The sequence below is a fragment of the Schistocerca americana genome, chromosome 8, assembly GCF_021461395.2.
Source record: "Schistocerca americana isolate TAMUIC-IGC-003095 chromosome 8, iqSchAmer2.1, whole genome shotgun sequence".
In the NCBI taxonomy this organism is placed as follows: Eukaryota; Metazoa; Arthropoda; class Insecta; order Orthoptera; family Acrididae; genus Schistocerca; species Schistocerca americana.
Genome location: NC_060126.1, coordinates 27326893 through 27351402, shown reverse-complemented (window position 1 = coordinate 27351402; position 24510 = coordinate 27326893). Strand labels below are relative to the sequence as shown.

The 24510-nt window shown below is 40.3% G+C and overlaps 1 protein-coding gene across 1 annotated transcript in view; it reads left to right on the top strand.

Moving 5' to 3' along the window:
- LOC124544975 (PI-PLC X domain-containing protein 1-like) overlaps positions 1-24510 on the top strand; it is a 411814-nt gene that overhangs the window by 380924 nt on the left and 6380 nt on the right. The window contains exon 8 of the mRNA XM_047123723.1: positions 9883-10005. Within this exon, the coding sequence (XP_046979679.1) occupies positions 9883-10005 (123 nt within the window). The remainder of the gene's footprint in view (positions 1-9882; positions 10006-24510) is intronic.

Sequence of the window (24510 nt, the reverse complement as noted above, 5' to 3'; positions counted from 1 at the left end):
CTGGAGTGTGAGATGGGGTAACCACGTAGAGGTCCGCCAGAAACCGACGCACCCTGACCACAGACGAGACCGTTACAAAATCGCCCACACAAGGGTGAACGGGTCGGGGCACGCCCACTCCGATGGGGATTGTTGGGCGACTGTTCGGCCTGTGTACGGGGGTCTTAAGCCGAGGGTGACACTGACGTCACCTTCTCCTGAGTGTGAGCGGACTCACGGCAACCGCATCATATACCCAAAGGAAACAGCTATAAATCTGTGACAAGAAAAAATATACGAAGGTTCCTGCCTAACCACAGCCTTGGAAATAGCTATACATTCTGAAATAAACAGCCAAATATTTGTCAGAAGTGAGACATACAGTGAGGTGACGAAAGTCGTGAGATAGCGAAATGTGCATATACAGATGGCAGTAACATCGCGTACTCGAGGTATAAAAGGGCAGTGCATCGGCGGAGCTGTAATATGCACTCAGGTGACCCGCGTGAAAAAATTTTTCGACGTGATTACGGCTGCACGAGGGAAATTAACAGATTGTAAGGGTAGTTGGACCTACACGAATTGGACGTTCCATTTTGGAAAGCGTTAGGGAATTCGATATTCTGCATTTCACAGTGTCGAGAGTGTGCCGAGAATACCAAATTTCAGACATTACCTCTCACCACAGACAACACAGTGGCCTATGGTCTTACTTTACGACTGAGAGCAGAGGCATATCCGTAAAGGTCTCAGTGCTAAAAGACGAGCAGTTCTGCTTGAAATAAGTACAGAAATCAATGCGGGACCTGCGACGAACGTATCCCTTAGGACACTGCAGCGTAATTTGGCGTTAATGGGCTATGGCAGCGTACGAAGCCGCGGACCCAATTTGTCAACAAGGCACTGTGCAAGCTGGTGGGGGCTCCATGTTGCTGTCCACCGTGTTTACATGGAATGGACTGGCGCCTCTGGTCACACTGAACCGATCATTCACTGGAAATATGCTGCTACTTGGAGACAGTCTGCAGACATTCGTGGACTTCATGTTCCCAAACAAAGACGCAATTCTTACGGATGACAATGCGCCATATCACCCGACCACAATTGTATACTAACAGTTTGAAGAACATTCTGGACAATTTCAGCAAATGATTTCGCCACCAAAATCGTCCAATATGAACCCGTCGAACATTAATGGGACGTAAATGAGAGGTCAGTTTGTGCACAAAATCCTGCACTGCCAATACTTTAGCGTTTATGGACGGGTATGGAGGCAGCATGGCTTAATATTCTTATTGGGAGCTTCCGACGACCTGTTCGGTCCACGTCACATCGAGCTGCTGCAGCATCCCCCGCAAAAGAAGGTCCTACACGATATCCCATGACTTTTGTCACCTCAGTGCATAGACGTCATTGTAGGGCCGCTCAAAGGGGTTGCAAGACCTGCCACTGCCTAGGGCGGAAAGATTATGCTAGCGGCAAAACTTTAATTTTTAATATGGTTACGGAAGGACGAATTAAACAAGAGAATAACACATTTTCCATAAATGAATAAGTGAGAAGTACAAATCGTACATAAAAACTACTGCCTTATCGGAAATTATCTACGGAGTTGTGAAACAGGTGACAAATGAAGCACCGGGTTTGCTCACCTTGGCTGCATCTTTCAAAATACCAAAGACTGTTGCTATAGTGGCAATGTTCCCATCTCAGTTTCCACCATGTGCCTACACAAAACTTGAAATGGTACTTCTGACAACCTGAGAGCCCTTACAGAACAAAACAGTTCATAATAAATAAAGATAGATGTTACTACACAGCAACGTTGAACTGGTTGGTTGGTTGTTTTCGGGAAGGAGACCAGACAGCGAGGTCATCGGTCTCATCGGATTAGGGAAGGACGGGGAAGGAAGTCGGCCGTGCCCTTTGAAAGGAACCATCCCAGCATTTGCCTGGAGCGATTTAGGGAAATCACGGAAAACCTAAATCAGGATGGCCGGACGCGGGATTGAACCGTCGTCCTCCCGAATGCGAGTCCAGTGTCTAACCACTGCGCCACCTCGCTCGGTCAACGTTGAACTGCTATACCGGTATCACGGAGAAAAGCTTAATAATAAATAAAGAACAAGCAAAATATATACCCTAAACGTTTCACCTCTGTTTCATTAACTAATGCCCCGTACGTGATTCTGATCTTGTAGACGTAACTTATTCACGTCAACAAGATGTAGGAGCGGGTCCGATATTTGAAAATAAGATGTCATGGGTGAAGGACTTTGTGAAAAAGGTTGAGTATGCCTGAAAACGCAAGGAGCAGGGGTGGGGAGAGGGGGGGGGGGGGTGCTTGAAATTTTTGCCACGGGGCGACAAAACCCCAGGAGCCCGCCACATCTCACACTGCTGCTCGTGTCACTCGCACCAACTTAAGCTCTACTCTGTGAGTTCCAGCCTAACACTGCCCTCGGAAGCTGCAATATATTCGGAAAAAGCGACCAAATGTTTGTGACAAACATGAGTGCAAACGTTACTGCCACTTCCGTAATCTGTTACAAACGCGAAGATGAAAAAAAAAAAGATACGGGGTGACTCAGAAGTCCATCAGTATTTGAAAATTCAATACTTCACGGAATACGAGGGTGGTTTGGTAAGTCTGCTGCATCTTCATAAAAGAATGGAACTTTTTGTTGCGCCTTTGTTGTTCGTAAGCCTGATTACTCCAAGGATTGTATACAGAATTTCAACAACGTACAGCGTGCTGTTCATTGTAGACTTTGATTCGAAACGGAGAAAACCGTGTTTCACGCTGTTATTAAAGATTTTCACTTGAAGGATTGTGCTGACACAAATCGAAACAGAATTGGATGAATTTCATGTAGACTCTGCACCATCACTGAAGACCATTTACTTTCGGATTAATGTACTTCAACGCGGTCGGACAAGCACCGAAGACAAAGCGCGCTATGGCCGTCCAGTGGAGGAAACCACTCACAGAACCCGTGATATGGTAATTCAAGACCGCCGAATAAAAATTCGTGAGATTACTGAGACTGAGCGAGTGCATTATATCCTGCATAGAGAATTGGCTACGAAGAAGCTGTGTGCGAGGTGGGTGCCGCGGTTGCTCAGAGACTATCAGAAACGCATCCGGCACAACACTTTAACACGATGTCTGGCATTGTTTAATCGCGATCGACAAGACTATTTGCGCCCATTTATGACTGTCGATGAAACCTGGATCCATCATTACACTTCACAGTCAATGGTGTTGTAACAAATGCTCAGCATGTCGGACATCAATCACCAACAATACCTGTAGCCGAGGGAAAATATCGTGAACAGCACTATACGGGATGTTAGTAAGTATCGTGAGAAACTGCCGTCGGATGACGAATTTAGCATCCCTAATGAGTAGGATGGTTGCGGTAGCCTTGTAACTTCACATAACCCCACAACCAGTAATCACACGGGTTGAGCTCTGGTGAGCTGAGACGCCAAGAATGACGGAGGTGGCGGCTCAGCACGCGAGATGTGCACAAGATATCTTTAACACGTGTAGCTGTATTTGTGAACTGCCATCCTGCATAAAAGTCGTACCTTCAAGCAGCTGTTTATGAACCAGGCTACGGATGATGCGATTCTGTAACCTGTCACGAGTCTCTTGCAGCGTCATTGACGTGCTGCTGTCCGCCACCTTCTGTTGACCGGTTTTAGAACTCGTTTTTTGTTTCAGTAAAACCCCTAGTCATTTCAGACATGCGTCTCAAGATCTACTTCTCTATCTACATTATTCCGTCTATTAGTGTATTTGGAAACGATAACGGATTTTTGGATCACCCTGTATATACACGGAGAAAATTATTTAAGCCGACAAATTCTGGCAGCTTGCACGGGACACCAAAACAAACATTTTCCTCTAATGTCATAATTACCTGCGAGTATATTTAAGGCGGTAGAGGGCGTAACAGGTAGCAGCTCGAACAAATGTAAGAAACGTCCTTCATGAGCAACTGTTAATCCATTTCAGTTACAGCGTGTGCACAACCTGGATCTAGATAATTGTCCACAGAACTCAAGTTTCCGCAGTGGCCCCTGGAACAGAGTCAAATGCCTCCTACTTTTCCGTCTTGCGTGCTGTTTTCAGATAGAGCAACGTCCGGGCACGGTGAGGTCTTCGACTTCCACAATTCGTGTGTTTTGAGTGAGGTTAATCTACATCTACTCGCGCTCATGAGTTACGGTTTCACGTGAATTTGGAGGTAGATGTTGGTGATTGTTTAATTGGGCCATCTATCTAGGTCATTAAATGACAGGCATTACTAGAGCTGCATTGCCAAGACATTGCTAGAGGTGCTGCATGACGTTCCACTCGCTACAAGACAGCGCATGACGGGGCGCTGGCACATTTCAGTCGTCCTGTGCGTCGATTCTTGAACCGATGGTTTCCAGAAAAGGTGATTGACAGAGGTGGTCCTGTACCGTGCCCTGCTCGATTCCCTGGTTTGACCTCTCTGGACTTTTTTGTGTGACGAGAGACGTGCAGCTTGTTTACAAAACCCTTGTTGAATCAGAAGAGGATCTGGTTGCTCAGATAGTATCAACAAAAGTAAGAATTAAGGACACTTATGCAGTCTTCGACCATGTTAGACAGAATGCGACCGACCACTGTAATCTCTGCTCACAAGTCAATGGAGTCATTTTTTAACCACAAGTGTAATTGTGTTCTGTGAATGTTGTTTTCTCTTAGTAATAAAGAATTAAAACTTGTTTGTTACTTTTGGTCTCCACTGAAAAACACACTACAAAAATGTGTTTTCATTGTCCACGCAACCTCCTAGAGATCGATAGTTTAATTTATTTTCATACAGAAAAAATGGTCCCCTATCGGTTTAAAAAATCCTCACAGGAAAATATGACATTAGACAAAAATGTTAACTTCAGTGTCCCGTGGAACCTCCCACAGTTTGACAATTTAAATAATTTTCACTGTGTATAAAGGATGGTACAAAATGATACCAGCAAATTTTGTAGAGGGTGTCTCCAGGAACAGGTTAAGAGTAGAACCTGTGTCTGGAAGCGTCAGACAATGACGCCGTAGACTGTCAATTTTATAAGCTCCAGCGCCTGCCACTAGACCACCCCCGTGGCAGAAAACAAGACCTCGTACGCCAATGGACTGCAGTCGGAACGTCTCGCAACAGACGGTGTGCTGCTTGTTATTGAATGACCGGGACTCATTGTCACAATCACCAGTGGAGATGATGGAGCTAGCTGCTGTTAGACAAATCTTCTCTCCTATGAATACAATGCTTTGTTACCTCATTGGATGGGGGTCTTGGGAACGTCTTTCCATAGGTAGTTTGTTTTCCTCATGGACCCTCTAAAATTTCCAATGTTTTTCGGTACACACAATGTAACATAAAGATACTGTCAGCGTTGAAATTACAGGTATTAATGTCTACCAAAGCAGCAGCCATCGCCGACTACTCCAATTCAATTTGTGGCTATCAGCTGTGTTGGAAAACTCGTTGTTTTTATTTAATTTAAAGGGAAGTAAATATGAATGCAAAGAAAAGAGGAGGCTACATAAGAGTATTCCATATGGAAGACAACAGAAAACATTTGTCTAGGAGTGAAAATTACTATTTATTCTATTATTACAGAAATTAAATAAAACTGGAGGAGGTGTTCAAAATGCCTATCTTCGGCATCGCAGCACGCCTCACACCCGCATACCGCTGACTGGCAGATTGACTCGAAGATATCAGGTGTGCCCAAACATGTACACACGTGGCACGTATTCTTGCATCTAAGTCCATCGTTGAGTCCACTAGGGTTTCATACACAACATTCTTCAGATGACCACACAAGAAAAAGTCTAACGGGTCGAGATCAGACGACAGACAAGTCCACATCAGCCAATTCAATGATCTCCAAAAACCTGTCCGACATGGGTTCTGGCACTAAACTGAAATGTGTGGGTGACCCATCATGCTGGCACAACATACATCGACAGGATGCAGGTGGCGCCTCCTGCAGTAATTCCAGCAGTACTTCTTGAACAAACTTTACATATACTTCCTGCGAGTCGAGAAGGAAGCATGTAGGGGCCAATCAAGTAATTGTGTACCACGCTAGCCCATAAATTTATAGTGAACCTTTTTTCATGACCTTGTTCATGAGTAGGGGGGGGACTCTCTTCTGCTCAAATGTGAGGATTATGAGTACTGAAGAAACCCTCATGGCTGAAGGACTCCTCATCAAAAAATGCAAACAAAATGGTTCAAATGGCTCTGAGCCCTATGGGACTTAATATCTGTGGTCATCAGTCCCCTAGAACTTAGAACTACTTAAACCTAACTAACCTAAGGACATCACACACATCCATGCCTGAGGCAGGATTCGAACCTGTGACCGTAGCGGTCGCGCGATTCCAGACTGACTCCTCATCCATAAACAATGTAGCCACATGGCACAATGCTGAAAAAACCGCTGCCCAAACTATATACGTGGGGCAAAATCACAGGCTCTCAGCATTTACGCCTTCTTGAAATGGAATGGATGCCCTCCCTCCTCATGCATCACTCTCCAAACTGCTATGTGATTGATTTGCAATGTGTGTGCCACAGTATGAGTGCTGCATCAAATCTCTGTAACATGCCATCTTTAAATAAAAGTGTGCATATGCTTCTTGAATGGCATGCTCTGTTTTCATGTCTATTTATATCCGTTTCATGTAGATAATGATGAATAGTCGTGAAAGTAGAACAATCTGGTTGACACATATTTGAATATCTTTACCCATAGGTGTATAAAGCTGCGTGCTCATTTCCTCTCACTTCACCATAAACGGAATGCATACACACTGCTAAGACCAAGTGAAGTTCTCCACGATGTGGCGCAACTGCACAAGACAAACTGCTGAGGAGCACTGTGTTTCTACTGCATACATTCATCTTTCCTCTGTGCTACCACCACTGTTAGCACTATCTGCATTGTTGTGACAGACGTGAATGAGTTTGCACCATCTAACATCCACAATGCTGTCTTGTCTACTATGAAACGTTCTGCCTGCTGTCCGTCAGCATACAAAATCACGTTTGAAGCCAAAAGGGTGGCCTAGCGGCAGGAGCTGGCATCTGTAACTTTGACACTCCATAGCATCATTGGATGACATTTCCAGACACTGGCTCTTACACTCAATTTGTTCCTCAAGACACCCTCTACAATCCCTCAAAGTTTGTCGGAAGAGTTCTGTTGCTCCTTGTACATTAGCATATATAAGGAAGGATATCACTTCCTTCAACACTGTAACTCGATGTCTGTAGCCAAATGGGTACACTGAACAAATGTAACGCTCAACATTATTATCATGTATCATAGGATTTCACGGATGCTTTTATCCCTGATGTGCCAGTAACTGACATTTAATGTTAAGGAATCATAACATGTTAACATGTTTGTGATGAATCTTTAACGTGCCATTGCCTCGAGATGGCATACTGCCATAACACGCTAGTTGCAATGCAAAGGCAATGAAATACAATGAAATCAGTGTGGAATCTCCAAAGCTGTCTTCTACCATGGTCGCATCAAGTGCCACATCATTTTAACGCCACTATCCAGTTATCCGAGCATCTCACTAATGTGACCCAACCTGTTTGCCCACACTATACCATTGCAGAGCATGCTGAGATCATCCTGTATCCTCTACCTTCCCCCATAGAACCCTCTTTCTGCAATATTTTTTCTATACAGCACAGTCATCCATGAAGAGAGGCAAGTGCTCACTCTCCTGGAATCTGGAATACAGACTTTTACATCATTTCAAGATTTTCATGCACTTTGATTTTACTAAACAGCAGATTTAGCATAGCCATTTCTTTGGTGTGGTGTCACACTTGACACATTATTGCAATAAAGGCCAATTCATCAACATTTTATAAGAGAATTTCTGATGATGTATGTTATTTCTCCACTTGAAGAGTATCAGTGGTGTTTCACAACTCTTCCACATGACTGAGTTAATCATATGATGATGTTGTTTCAGATCAGGTTTCAGGTCATTAAAGCAATAAAGGAGGCATTAATAGTGCAAAAAGATTTACTTTACATTTACTAAATAAGTCCATGCATATAATAAAAAAGGAAACATGTATGTGTTTGTGTTTGTATATGTGTATGTATGCACGTATGTTCCACATCTCCTCCTAAACCACTGGACCGATTTCAAGCAAACTTGGTACAAATATACTTTACTGTTAGGCAACAATCAGTGAAGGGGTAAGAAACACCTACCCATCAAAGTGGTATGGGTGACAAAGAAGTGCAGCCTGTGACACACGAATTCCCAGACTTTATTAATACAGTGTTTGAGAAAGAGTGCATTTAGCGACTTGTAATAAAATTTACATTCAAACTTTTGCGAGATTTTTTCTCACTGACAAGTCATACAATATGATGACCGGAAAAATATTTATCAGCTACTGCTTTTCCACAGTTCATGTGGTAAGATTCCCGCATTAGGCATGACGTTACAATTTATTACTTCTTAACCACTAACTCCATTCATGACACATTTTACAGACAGTATGCATGTATACTTCTGAACATAAGTGTAAACTGATATCATTGTAGCAAACTGATATCATTGTATGACATGTAGTTCAGGAGATATAACATCATAAACTGAGATTTGCAAAAAAGTACCACACCGAGCATGATGTTTAAATTTATTACTTCATTGCAACTCACTCCATTTGCAACACATTTTGCAGACGGTATTCACATATGTCACTGAATGGACCTACAAAATTACGTCATTGTGTGACACATAGTTCAGGAGGTGTGACATCATAAACATTAAGTACAAGGCCAGATGCCGTGGGGTACAGGTGTGGCTGCACAGCTATAAATACCTTGGCAATGCTAGGTTTCGCAACTAGTATGCTCACGTTTTAGGTATCAAAAATTTACCTTCACAAACCTGTTGAGTGGGTAACTGCAAATCATTGAAGGTCAATAAATTTACTGCAGCTCTTGTCAAATTTAGTTCCTGGAGCAAGTTCACTGAATCAGTTGTACTGTATATCAAAACTGACAGTATTTTAATATTGCTCCATCTTGCATAAATTTATGCAGATGCTCATGCTAGACAGATTTAGCAGATTTTGTATATCCACAAGGAAAAACTTCATAAAGATCTTAAATTGTGTGTAAAGTTTGATGGAAGTAACTAAGTGCTTTCGTTCTCAAATACTTAATGAACGAAATTTGGGTATTTGTGCACAGTGAGTTATGCTGCTTCAAGACATCTACACAGTTTCTAACTGTAATAATAGCCTTATTGTGTTAAATCTTGAACACGAGATTATACCTCTTAATGAGTAGATTAGCACATCATTTTTAATTCAGTCAATAATTAATTGAAATATTAAAAAATCATTTTATTTATTTATTTTTGTCCACGGAAGCCATAGCCAGACATCATGGAACTGAGACCGTGAACTGTGAAACAGGCTAACCATTTAGTAATATAGATACTGCCAAAAACCCTATATTCGGTATGTTTGTTTTAATTTTGAAATAATATTAATTGGCTAATATTCGGCTTCAATGCATGCCCATTTGTACCGGTGATTTATTGTTGAACTAAAATCAGTGTAAAGTAAAAATACATTATTAACTTTTAGCAATGTTATATCATTACACAACAGCAAATTAAACTTCTGAACTCTGGAAAATCAATCTTTCTATTACAAAATATGAATGTATCGAGCACTTCACTAAGTTCCAGTCTCCAGTCAAAAGTGTCAGCCACAGTAGTTCAAGCATAGCAGTTATCTTTATTATTGTGAGCAGTTGTAGAGTAAGTGTTGACTACATGTCGTACTGATCTTCCTGCAGCCCACCAACTGGGCCCTGGGCGGCGATGGCTGAGCTGACGCCCAACACCATGGATGTCCTGCTCGACCGCCTCGGTGGACTCCGCAAGATGGCTGACCTCGTTAATAAAAATGTCACTGCCTGGTAAGTGTCTGCATACTGTCCTACTTTCCTCCTCATACCATTATTTTATCCTACATTATTATCAGCATGCCAAGCATCATTGGTAAACAGGAAAATGGGAAGCAATCACTGCAAAGTCACAGATAATATTTCCCATAAACCAGAAATTCTATGATTTTTATATTAAGGCATAATCCCTACTTAGAATTGACATATAATTCAAAGATAATAAAAAACATATCTGATTCAACTTCTGAGCTGCATGGTCACATTTATTATTAGCAGTGCACAGTCTCTCTATAAATGTGACATCACCGAGTTGTTATTTGGACTCTGTTTCACAGAGTAGAAACCTAAGAGATATTGAAACGGGTACAACACACAAACTGTACTGTTAAACACACTGGTAGCAACCAGTCTGAGGCTCTGGCTATGATTCTCACACTCGAGAAATGTATGCCATAGGCCACAGAAAGATTGAGTGCAAACAGATGTGTCAGAGAGCCTATTGGCTGCTAGAGTGTGCACAAAATAGCTTGGCACCTGCCTGTGTTGCTGGCACAGTAAAGGAGGGAACAATGCTAGTAGTGCGCCCTCTGCACAATAGGGGAAGTGCATCTCAGCAGCATAAGCTACTCACAATTAGAACTTTTCAGCTGCAGAAGCAAGTCTCAAGTCTGCAAACAGTCACACTATCAGTTGGCTAATGTGGCCAATAAAATCTGACAGGTCAGTTGTCTCTTATTAGAAAAGCAGTACATCGACAACTGAGACAAACTCTTCTAGCAGGTGGAGCACACAGCTCAGGAGACAGTAGTAAATCAAGACATGCACCCCTTCAGAAGAATGCAGTGGACATGCTTTGTACTGAGAAAGAGAATTCTTTTCTGTGGAGGTGCCAAGTTAATTTGCATGAGTCCCTCCAGAACTCCACACTGCTGACTACCTCATGAATGGGATCCAAAACCAGTGAAGTTCTGGAACGATTAATCTGACCTCGCAAAGCTTGCACAATTTTATTGTTGCGTGACTGTGGGGCTAGGCACGTGCATTGTTGATGTAGAATACATTTCGATGTTTCCCTTAGTTTTAAACAAGTATAATTAATGTTTTGGTGACTTTTGCCTCTGAAATGTCTGTTTGTCTGTTGATTAAACTTTACTTTGTTCTGTCACACTTTTGACATTCTGTTAATTAAACACATTCTTATTTATTACATTTTTGTAACTTTCATACCAACATTGCCTGCAGTGAACCCCTTCACAATGTCATTCATCTCATGCTACAATAGCTCATATTACAATGCAGCTGAATGTGCAAGCACTTGATAATTCTATTTTGGTGTATAATATTTTTAACAACTAATTTTAGTTGTCTGGGACAGTCATCAAAGTATTTTATGTGGAGATGAAATTGTCAGCCAATGAACTATCAATTACATCAGGATATTTTATGTTATTATATTATGAAAAGGAAAGTTGAACTCACCACATAGTGGAGATGCTGAGCTGCAGATAGGCACAATAAAAAGACTGTCACAAATAAAGCTTTTGGCCATTAAGGCCTTTGTCAAAAATAGATCTCTCACACACACACACACACACACACACACACACACACACAACTCACACACATGACTGCAGTCTCAGGCAACTGAAACCACACTGCGAGCAGCAGCACCAATGCACGATGGGAGTGGCGACTGGGTGGAGGTAAGGAGGAGGCCGGGGACCGGGAGGGATAGTATGGCAGGGGTGGCAGACAGTGAAGTGCTGCAGGTCAGACGGAGGGCAGGGAGAGATGGGAGGGGGGGGGGGGGGGGTGCTAAGTATCACAAAGCAAAGAAATAAATAAACTGCATGTGGTGGTGGAGTGATGACTGTGTAATGCTGGAATGGGAACAGGGAAGGGGCTGGGTGGGTGAGGACAGTGACTAACGAAGATTGAGGTCAGGAGGGTTATGCGAATGTAGGATGTATCCCAAGGAAAGTTCCCACCTGCATAATTCAGAAAAGCTGATGTTCGTGGGGAGGATCCGTATGGTACAGGCTGTGAAGCGGTCATTGAAATGAAGGATGTTATGTTTGTCAGTGTGTTCAGCAACAGGGTGGTCCACTTGTTTCTTGGCCACAGTTTGTCAGTGGCCATTCATGCAGACAGACAGCTTGTTGGGTGTCATGCCTGCATAGTATGCTGCACAGTGGTTGCAGCTTAGCTTGTAGACCACACAACTGGTTTCACAGGTCCCCTGCTTTTGATGGGATAGGTGATGTTAGTGGCCGGACTGGAGTAGGTGGTGGTTGGAGGATGTATGGGACATGTCTTATATCTAGGTTTATTACAGGGGTATGAGCCACGAGGTAAGGGGTTGGGAGCAGGTGTTGCGTAAGGATGGATGAGTATATTGTGGGGGTTCGTTGGATGGTGGTGGAAAGGATAGTAGTCAGGGCATTTCGCATTTCAGGGCACAACCAGAGGGAAGATTTTACAGTCAGACTTGCAGGAAGTGGACTTGCAGATCATGAGCCACTACTCCTTACACTCTGTAAGAGGCACCCAGTTAAAATGGAAAAACCTAAAGTAGTAATGGTACAAGGACAAAAGGAATAATACATAAGTATGTTTGTTGATAGATTAGGAGGTGCAGATTGGGACTTTATATATAATTGTCAATCTGGAAAAAGGGAAGCTGAAATTACCTTTGATAACTTTTTAAAAAGTACACAGATTTATGGTAAAACAGTAAAAAAATTAGATATCCAAGTGAAATGAAAAAGAAAAGTGTGAACTAGTTTGGAGAAGAGCTGGCAGACATTAGAGAAAACATGCATATGCAGTACTAGATAAGCAAGCCACCAATCAAGGAGCAAAACAGAGCATGAACATTCATAGGTCATATCTGAAATGCAAAAAATACTACAAAGCTAAACTTCTTCTGACAAAAAATCAAGCAGTGGAAAACTATATAGAAAGGGCTCCCAATAAATGCAAGGCAGCATGGTAAACAACAGAACAAGAGAATACACCAAAATGTACAGAAACAGCTCTGCTTGAAGCTGAGGAATTAAAACAATACTTTTTAAACTCAGTTAAAGAAATAAGTAACAGTATGAAAGCAACAAATTCATCTGCAATGGACCTTGTTGGAACACCACTGTCTGTTAACCTGGCATTTCAGTGGAGGGCTGTCACACCTGCTGATGTTATAAAAGCTGTATCCAAATTTTCAGGTTCTAAAAGTATGGACTGTTATTGGTTATCAAATAACATAATTAAAAAGACAATACACTCAATCGCCAAACTATTAGCTTTTATTTTTAATAAATGTGTAGAACTTGAGAGTTTTTCCAGATGCACTTAAGGTATCAAAAGTCATCCCAGTTTTTAAAATTGGGGACAAACATCTTCCCCAAAGCTAAAGATCAGTCTCCATTGTTCCAATATTCTCAAAGATATTTGAGGCACTGATACACACACAAATAAGCAACTTCTTTGAAAAAAACAATATCCTATGTATCAATCAGTTTGGTTTTCACAAAGGGAAAAACAAAACAGTGGCCATCTTGGAAATCATCGACCAAACCTTAACAGCTTTTGATAACAGTAACATGGTATCACTGGTATTTTGTGACCTAAGCAAAGCTTTCAATTGCATTCCTGGTGGTGTACTACTGGGGCAACTAGAGTTTCATGGGGTGACAGGAAGCACTTTAGCAGTGATAAATTCTTATTTAAGTAACCAAACCAATTCGTTACAGTCAGAAATGTAAATTCTTGCATAATGGAAATCAGCACAGGTGTACCACAAGGGTCTATCCTTGGACCCTTCTTCTTCATTGTAGCTATTAATGATTTACCTAAAAACATAGCCCACCCTGTTGTGTGTTATGCTGACGATACAGGACTACTTACCACACATCAGAACATTTCAGATCTGAATAAACTAACAAAAGAAACACTTGATAAGGCCCTGGACTGGTTTGCAGCCAATAAGCTCCTGTGGAATCCTGATAAAGCCCAACACCTTTTAATGACAACATCAAATGAAGTAGGCAATAAGTTGGTAAAACTCTTGTATATTCACATTGACTCTAAACTCTACTGGGAGGAACATGTCAATTACGTATCTGAAAAAATATCTCGGGTGGCATACCTTATCTTCAAACTAAGGACGGTAGTGAGCTTACAGTACCTTAGGGTGACATACTTTGGGCTATTCCAGTCACATATTTCATATGGTCTGACTATATGGGGGCACTCCCCTCACATCAAGAACATCTTGAAATTACAAAAAAAAGTCTTATGCATAATATGTAAAAGAGGTCATAGGGAGCACTGTTGTCCTCTTTTTTCCAGACTCAGAATACTCACAATTACAAATTTATACATCTATGTGTCTGTATTCTATATTAAAAATAATATTTCAGAAGTTATTGCCAGAGGGGAAATACATGAACACAACACCAGGGATAAGGGTAATTTAGACATACCACACCACAGATTAGCAAGAACAGGAAATTCCCACAAAGTTATCCCACTCAAAATGTTCAATAAACTGCCAGTTCATGTTCATTCTATGGCTAACATTTTTTTTTTTAATTAAGTGGTATAACTGGCTGTCAGATCATCCATTATATGACATCAAAGAATTCTTTGAGATGCCTGAGGAGGATATTAGCATTTGTCTGTAGTTAAACATATTATTATGTGCTGTGTAATTACATAGTGTAAACAATACAATACTCATACGCCAACCTATTCATGGGTCGCTTAGAGGAAGCCTTCTTGGTTACCCAGGCCTGCCAACCCAAAGTTTGGTACAGATTTATTGATGACATCTTCATGATCTGGACTCACAGTGAAGAAGAACTCCAGAATTTCCTCTCCAACCTCAACTCCTTTGGTTCCATCAGATTCACCTGGTCCTACTCCAAATCCCATGCCACTTTCCTTGATGTTGATCTCCACCTGTCCAATGGCCAGCTTCACACGTCCGTCCACATCAAACCCACCAACAAGCAACAGTACCTCCATTACGACAGCTGCCACCCATTCCACATCAAACAGTCCCTTCCCTACAGCATAGGTCTTTGAGGCAAACGAATCTGCTCCAGTCCGGAATCCCTGAAGCATTACACCAACAACCTGACAACAGCTTTTGCATCGCGCAACTACTTCCCGACCTGGTACAGAAGCAAATAACCAGAGCCACTTCCTCATCCTCTCAAACCCAGAACCTCCCACAGAAGAACCACAAAAGTGCCCCACTTGTGACAGGATACTTTCCGGGACTGGATCAGATTCTGAATGTGGCTCTCCAGCAGGGATACGACTTCCTCAAATCCTTCCCTGAAATGAGATCCATCCTTCATGAAATCCTCCCCACTCCACCAAGAGTGTCTTTCCGCCGTCCACCTAACCTTCGTAACCTCTTAGTTCATCCCTATGAAATCCCAAACCACCTTCCCTACCCTCTGGCTCCTACCCTTGTAACCACCCCCGGTCTAAAACCTCTCCCATGCACACTCCCACCACCACCTACTCCAGTCCTGTAACCCGGAAGGTGTACACGATTAAAGGCAGAGCCACGTGTGAAAGCACCCACGTGATCTACCAACTGACCTGGCTACACTGTGACGCATTCTATATGGGAATGACCAGCAACAAACTGTCCATTCGCATCCTGTGGCTAAACATGCCTTGGTGCACGGCCAGCACATCTTGGCAGAGTGTTACACCGTCCGGGTTATCTGGATACTTCCCACTAACACCAACCTATCCGAACTCCGGAGATGGGAACTTACTCTTCAATATATCCTCTCTTCCCGTTATCCACCAGGCCTCAATCTCCGCTAATTTCAAGTTGCTGCCACTCATACCTCACCTGTCATTCAACAACATCTTTGCCCCTGCACTTCTGCCTCGACTGACGTCTCTGCCCAAACTCTTTGTCTTTAAATATGTCTGCTTGTGTCTGCATATCTGTGGATGGATATGTGTGTGTGTGCGAGTGTATACCAGTCCTTTCTTCCCCCTAAGGTAAGTCTTTCCGCTCCCGGGATTGGAATGACTCCTTACCCTCTCCCTTAAAACCCACATCCTTTCGTCTTTCCCTCTCCTTCCTTCTTTCCTGATGAGGCAACAGTTTGTTGTGAAAGCTTGAATTTTGTGTGTATGTTTGTGTTTGTTTGTGTGTCTGTCGACCTGCCAGCACTTTCATTTGGTAAGTCACATCATCTTTGTTTTTAGATATATTTTTCCTATGTGGAATGTTTCCCTCTATTGTAACAATACTATATTGACTTTTAGAAGCTATCCTGGTGTAATTTGGTACACTGCCATGCTTGAAATGTATTCTATAATGTACTGACACTTGTTTATTTTATTATTCTGTATGAGAAAGCCAATATCATTGTAAAATGATCTATGGTGAATAAAATTCTTGATTCTTGTAGTTGAAAACGTGAGGTCAGACGGGCCAGATGGTGGGATTTTAGAAGGTGGTGGGAGACTGGAAGATAAGGCACAGGAGATTACTAAAATATTAACATGCTGTGTTAATTATCCTGGATATCTCCATTTCAAAAGCCTGTGATTAAATGTGGTATTAAGAGGTCCTATTTACATTTCCACTGAAGATCAGATAGGTTTTAAATAATTATTCCAATATAAGCATCTGGCCTAGAATACTCCATTATGTCTGTGGAGTAAGTCATAATTCAATCATTCTCGATTCTCACTGAGTTCACACCTTTCTTGCTATCTTGCTAGTCCTTCAATAATTTATTTTGTGTAGCAGAGTTGTGGAACATGTAGTCTTTAAGATACAACAAACTGTAATGTGCCTGAGTGGCTGATGATTGTCATGGTAAGATTTTAACTTCAATGATTGTTTGTTACACCTCCATTTCACCCAGTAATGTTGTTGAATATGTCCAAATACTAGTAAAGAATTGGCCAATATGGATTTTTGGCCTTCACAGTAGCAGAGAAATTGCGGCTACAAATTGACACCACGAAATGATTTCTGACACTTGAAAAGTTGTGCCTGCAAAGAGAACTTAGACCTTCATATGGCTACTGCTGCTACTACTAGTTGTTAATTCGTCCACCACCCACACCTAGAACTTAAATATCTCAGCCATCCTCACAAGTCCTGGTAAAATGTTATGCTGTAAACTTCTCGTCTACATGCTCTTAGTCAACTCACCAGTTCCTTACCGGTCATCAGAGCTGTGGCATACTGGCTTTCACAGTCCAGGTTAGCATTACAGAGATCAGGGATTTGATCCTGCCTGTAAATGTGTGCAATTATAACATGTACTGTCATGTCCTGTTGAGCCAAAACATTATGACCATGCATCTTAATAGTGTGTTGGTCCATTGTTGGGAAGCAATACTGCAGTGATTGTTTGTGGCATGGATTTGACAAGTCTCTGGTAGGTTTCCAGAGGTATAAGGAACTCAATGTCAATGAACAGGTATGTAATTCCCACAAATTGAGGCCAGTGGTTTAGTAGCACACAGTAGCCTTCCAGATGTGTTCTGCTGTGAATTTGGCAGCTGAGACATCAGTGTGAGTTCACTGTCATGCTCCTCAAACTACTGTGGCACAATTATGGCCCTGTGGCATGGACAGTTATCCTGACGGAAGATGCTACCACTCTTGACGGAGCACATTAACTGTGAAGTAATGCGGAGTGGTCTGCAATAATGCTCATATGGTTTGCACTCATCATGGTGCCTTCAGTTAGTTCCACAGGTACCACAGCAGCCCTGGTGAATACGCCTCTTAGAATAATATTCCCTTTTCTAGCCTGTGCCTGCAGTACAGTGTGTTTCAAGCAGCCATTCATCTGGATGAAAGAATATCCAGATACAACTATCAACGTTGTGCAACAAGGAGACATGTTTCCATTGATCCACGATCCAGTCAGGATGCCATGCCCACTATAATTGTAATCAATCAGGGATTCATTAAATCAACGTGGGAACATTTAGGATTCATCTACAGTGGAGATCTAGCTTCAATAAAATGCACTGGCCTGTGTGCTTTGAAACACTTGTTTAGTTTATTTTTTGTCTGTAGATCAAATGTTACTATTATATTAGGCATGCCATGTTTACAGTTGTGTATAGAACAAAAGAAATTTCATAGAAATTTGTCATTGACACATAAAAAGAGTTTTTTTCTAATTAATGCGTTATAGAGGATCAATATTAATACACAATGATGAAATATACTTATAGCCTACATTCATTTATGCAGCAGTCTTGCATACTTAAGGAAAGTCTGCAAAGTTACATATTTTTGCCATACTGTCTGAAAATGCTAATACATTTAGACAAAATGAAAACTAATGCTTTAGATCATTTAAGTTGACCATAGTGCAGAAAATATTTAGACATATACACATAGTAAAAAATCATTTAAATGATATTTTCAGCCAATACACTAAGACTGTACATTTTCTTTCATATTTTCAGCACTACACTGTTCTCCTTCTCTCAAGAACTTTGTCTACAAGTGAAAAAGAAAGTGTTTTTTCTGCATTTCCAACTTTACATTTGTCCTATGGATTTGCCTACAACTACTTCTTCACCTAGCACCAACATCTGGAGATGAGATGTTCCTTCAGTTTCGTTTCTGGTGCTCACTTCCTCTATGTTCTTTATGCTAAGTGACAGTCTGTTATAAAATAAGCTTCCTGCATTTGTAGGGTTCCTGTTTGTCATTTTCAATCTTTTGCTGCAAATATGGTAGTTATCTCTTGTTCTTGTGTTGTGGTCCTATACCGGTATATCTCTGTTTTGATGTGCTGTGCAACTTACCATTAAAACAAGTAATGTCATATACGTGCAAACTTAGCACAGTCAATATCTGCAATTCTTTGAATTAGTCTTTGCATAATTCCCATGATGTTAGGTTAGGCATCTGATGCCTTTTTTTTAAGTTGTAATCTGCTGCTCCTCCCAATATTGGTATATAGTACAGTGGGGGAAGATAAATCTTAAGTACATTTCTAGCTCATAGGTTTCAAGATGGCGCTGGTTAACATTGTTAGTTAAAACTGTCACAGCAAAAATGCAATTAATAGTGATAATAAGTGTAAAGTGGGTGCTACAAAGGTCACAAAAGGAATTCAGTGCACAGAGTGTTGACGCTGGTTCCACAAGAAATGCTCAAAAGTGTGTGTAGAATTTGTAACGGATGACCTTACTTGGACATGCTGAACCTGTGTCGCAGAAATACATGAACGAGAAATCATAAACGCTTCAGGGACAAAGATGAAATAATAAAAGTGCTTCAGACTGATATCGGTGCTTTAAACAATAGGTACATTGCTCTCAGTGAAAAATACAGTGAATTAGAAAAAAGACTGTGTGGAAAAGAATCCCATCCTAAGACTTCCACACTTCAAGTACAGATACATGGCACCGAGCAAAAATCATCGTCTCCTTGAGTATTGTGCAGGAGAAAATCAACAAGAATAAGCAAAATAACTGTGGCCAATAAATTCACTGCACTGGATCTTGAAGAATTTTACAAAATACTGCATGAAAAAAAGACTGTTCAGCACTCGATTGCTAACGAATACAAGATGATTGACTTGAAAGTGCAGCAGTGTTCGCAGAAACACAAGGTGAAATTATTTGGGGACAGCCATGCACAATACATCTCAAATCTAATGTCAATGCAGGCTGGGAACAATATAAGTATTTACAGTGAAGAAAAACCAGGGGCAAATTTCGACACAGTTACTGCTGGTATAAACAATGAATGCTCCAAACACAAGAAAGGACTGTGTAGTTCTGATCGGAGGTGCAAACGACGTAAACAAAAACAATGCCAGCAGATTCATCAAGAAACTGATCTTAGTAATACAATACTCACATTTCACCAATTTTATTGTAGCCATTCTACCACTCAGGTATGACCTACCTGATTGGCCATGTGTCAATAAAGAAATTAGGCAAACTAATAATAAACTGAGATTTTTTTTGTACTAAATTTACAAACGTAAAATTATATATATTAGTGGCTATGAAAGGAACAGTTTCACTGGACTTGGTATGCACCTGAATCAGCATGCCAAAGGGAACTTATCACAACTATAAACCAGGCTACAGAAGAAATATTTCATGAAAACAACATCATAATTGCGCTAGGTGCTCCTTTACAGGGAAAGTGCTGAAGCAGACCAAATCTTACAGGATTTTGTCCGAAAATAGGGACAAGCTTCCTGAAGAGAAAGTTAAAATACACAAAAGTAAAATTAAGATATTAATGGCTCAGAGAGGGAACAAAATAGATGTAAAGTAGGCCCACTTACCATCCTGCAAGTCAACATTTGCAGCATTAGGAACAAGCTGTTAGAGTTGGAACATTTTTGTAAAATTAAAAAAAAAATGTTATGTACTATGTGTCTCAGAACATTGGCTTACAGAATATCAGGTAGATTTGTTCATACCCAATGAGTACATTCTGGCAGCTATAATGTGTAGAAATGAAAGAAAAAATTGAGAGGCCGCAATATTTATCAGACGGTGTATACAGTTCTCTAAAATAGATGTAAGTTCATACTCCTCAGAATTAAATAGTGAATTTACTTGTATAAAACTAATAGACCAAAATATTGTAATTGTTAGCTTGTATAGATCTCCAAATGGTGATGTTAACTTATTTTTAGAGAAATTTGAACAGATGATGAGAAAAATCTTAAAACTCAAAACAAATGTAGCAATACGTTGTGATTTCAACATTGACTGGCTAGACACATAGGAACTCAACACAAAAACATTCTTAAACCTACTCAGATCACTTAATCTTTATTATACTAACAATAGCCCAATACGTGGAAATGCCTGTTTGGACAATATTATAGTTAATTTTTCAAGAGACCTATACAGTGTAAGCATTGCAGATGAATGTTTTGCAGATCACAATCCTCTACTCCTAACATACCAGTATACACAGTCAGATAAGAATTACAAGGTTGCAAATAAATAGCCAAGCATAATGTGGGTTAGAGGCCATAAAGAGGAATATGTCAAGCTATTCACAGACTCCCTCAGAAAGTATACTGGGACTTTGTTTATGAATATGACACAGATCAATGAACTGTTGAAACTGAATTTAATAATTTCTTTAAGACATATACTGGCGTATGGTACTCTTGTTCACCAATGACAAGAAACAGTAAATGAAATAGAAAAGGTAAAGAGCTTAAATGGTACACTGATGACCTTGCTAGTATCCGGGAAAAGATTCTTTCACTGTACAAAACATATAAAAACAATGGCAAATGTGGGACAGAACAAAATGATACTTATTATAAAGACTACCTGAAGTGTAAAAAAAATCTTAAACTAGCCAAACAAGCTGCCTATGAAAATTACATAGGAGGAGCCCCAAACAAATGCAAGGCTGCTTGGGATATTATAAAACAAGAACATACTTCTACCCAAACACAAGATGTTCTACTCAAGCCAGAAGAGGTCAATAAATATTTTACAACTGCAGTAAATGAATTAAAATGAAAAATTAAACAGACATACCAGCAATTGATATACTTGCTGATCAGCTACCTAAAGGTCATGAATTTCACTGGGACCCTGTCACACCCACAGATATCATAAATATTGTTAGAAAATTTTCAGACTTGAAAAGTATGGCCTACTTCACAGTAAAAAGAACAATACACCTCATTTGCAATCCACTTGCTTTTATTATTAATAAATGCCTAGAATTTGGAGTTTTCCCTGATCAGCTCAAAATTTCTGAAGTTATACCTATATACAAAGGGGGGTGGGGGGGAGGGGGAACACCTCCCTGAAAACTATAGACCAATGTCTATTGTACCAGTCTTTTCCAAAATATTTGAAGCAATTTTCCACAAACAGCTAAGTAACTATTTTGAAAAGTATGACCTTCTCTGTAATAGACAGCATGGTTTTCGACAAGGGAAAAATATCCCCTTTGCTGTCCTTGACATAGTTAACCAGACATTAACTGCATTTGAAAATAAACAAAGAGTCTAACTTGAACTTTGTGATCTGAGTAAGGCATTTGACTGTATCCCATTTGACATCCTACTAGCCAAACTAAACTATTATGATATAAATAATACAGAGTTAAAATAATCAACTCTAAATAACAGGAGACAATTTGTGCCAATTCAAAATAGACACTCTTCTATGAATAACGTCACATCTGATGTACCTCAGGGTTCTGTGCTCTGTCCTTCCCTTCTTCATTGTTGCAATTAATGATTTGCCATCTTATGTTGGGCCCAAGTCTTACCTGCTAAGCCAATGATGCAACCTTAATCAGCACAGATCGAGATTTATCAAAGCTACACCAAAAATCGCAGGACACTCTCACCTTAACACTAAACTGGTTCTCAGCTAACAAACTTCTATGTAATCCAGAGAAAACTCAGCATCTGCAGTTTGGACTGGCTAACAAGTTAGAACCAAAATCCATAAAACTGCTTGGAATGCACATTGATTCCAGACTTAAGTGGCAACCCCATATCAACCAGGTCTACAAGAAGTTATCAAGGGTGTCCTATCTCATCTGTAAACCATCTGATCTAGTGAGTAACAAATATCTCAGAGCAGCTTACTTTGGACATTTTCAGTCTCATATACCTTATGGGCTGTTACTATGGGGCCACTCATGTCATGTCAGTGATGTACTACTGCTGCAGAAAAAGGTGCTACAAATAATGTAAAAGGTTGGTCCAAGGGAACACATTCATCAAAATGAAAACAATGACAGTAATAAATCTTTATATTTATGCATCACTGATATATGTAAAAAAGAACAGAACAAAGTTTAACACCAGAGGGGACACACACTTTCATGACACCAGAAACAAAGAGAATATTGACATTCCTAGGCATAGGCTGACAAAAACAGGCAACTCTCACAAAATGAACTGTTTGAAATTATTTAACCAATTACCACATACTGCACTCAATACATCTTTCATTAATTTTAAAAGTAAACTACACAAATGGTTCATAGACAATCCATACTACAGTCTTACAGAATATTCTTGGCCACTTGTAACATAGAAATTGCGTTTTAAGTCTACGATTGCAATACTGTACAACTGATTAATGTAGCATAAATAATTTGTACTTGTAATGTAAACACTGACTAATATACCAGGTGATCAAAAAGTCAGTATAAATTTGAAAACTGAGTAAATCACGGAATAATATAGATAGAGAGGTACAAATTGACACACATGCTTGGAATGACATGGGGTTTTATTAGAACCAAAAAAGTACAAACGTTCAAAAAATGTCCAACAGATGGCGCTTCATCTGATCAGAATAGTAATAATCAGCATAACAAAGTAAGAGAAAGCAAAGATGATGTTCTTTACAGGAAATGCTCAATATGTCCACCATCATTCCTCAACAATAGCTGCAGTCGAGGAATAATGTTATGAACAGCACTGTAAAGCGTGTCCGGAGTTATGGTGAGGCATTGGCATCGGATGTTGTCTTTCAGCATCCCTACAGATGTCAGTCGATCACGGTACACTTGTGACTTCAGGTAAACCCAAAGTCAATAATCACACGGACTGAGGTCTGGGGACCTGGGAGGCCAAGCATGACAAAAGTGGCGGCTGAGCACACGATCATCACCAAACGACGCGCGCAAGAGATCTTTCACGCGTCTAGCAATATGGGGTGTTTTTTTTTAGTTCTAATAAAACCCCATGTCATTCCAAGCATGTGTGTCAATTTTTCCTCTCTATCTACATTATTCCGTGGTTTATTAAGTTTTCAATTTTATTCTGACTTTTTGATCACCCAGTAGTAACTTCTTATGCATCTTGACATCATTATAAATCCTATTTCACTGCATGTGGTCAACGACAAATATGGAATCTGAATCAGAAGCAATGTTTGTATGTTCATTGTACAGCCCATTCTTTTCATTAAGAATATATTTGCACTTAATTTTTAACAGATTTTATCGGTGTGATTTCCCCTGTCAGAAATAGGTCCACCTCTGTTCCCAGAAACCTACTACAGTCCACTTCTTCTAAATTTGCATCTTCAATGCTCAGAATGAATTCCTGTGGGCCATTAGTTCTGTTTGTTTCAAATTTTGTACACACAGTTTTCTTTCTGTTGATCAATAAATTATTTTCTCTAAAATACCATTCTGTCATTTCCAGGTTTTCACTGGTTCTTTTTCCCAAATCCTCCATTAAGTCACTACATACTATTAAAGTTGTGGCATTGGCATACATAATCACTTTTTCATATACTGCAGTGGGCATGTCATTTATATACTAGATAAAGAGCTGAGGCCCTAGTATTGAACTCAGAGCTTCTCCATATTTTACCTCCAGGAAATCAGAGTAGACATTTTCCTGTGTATTTCCAGATTTAGGTTTTATTTTGACACACTGTTTTCAACAAAGGTTTTTATAATGTCCGCAGCTTTTCCTTTTATCCCATAGCAATCTAGTTTTTCTAAAAGAATTTCATGACAGA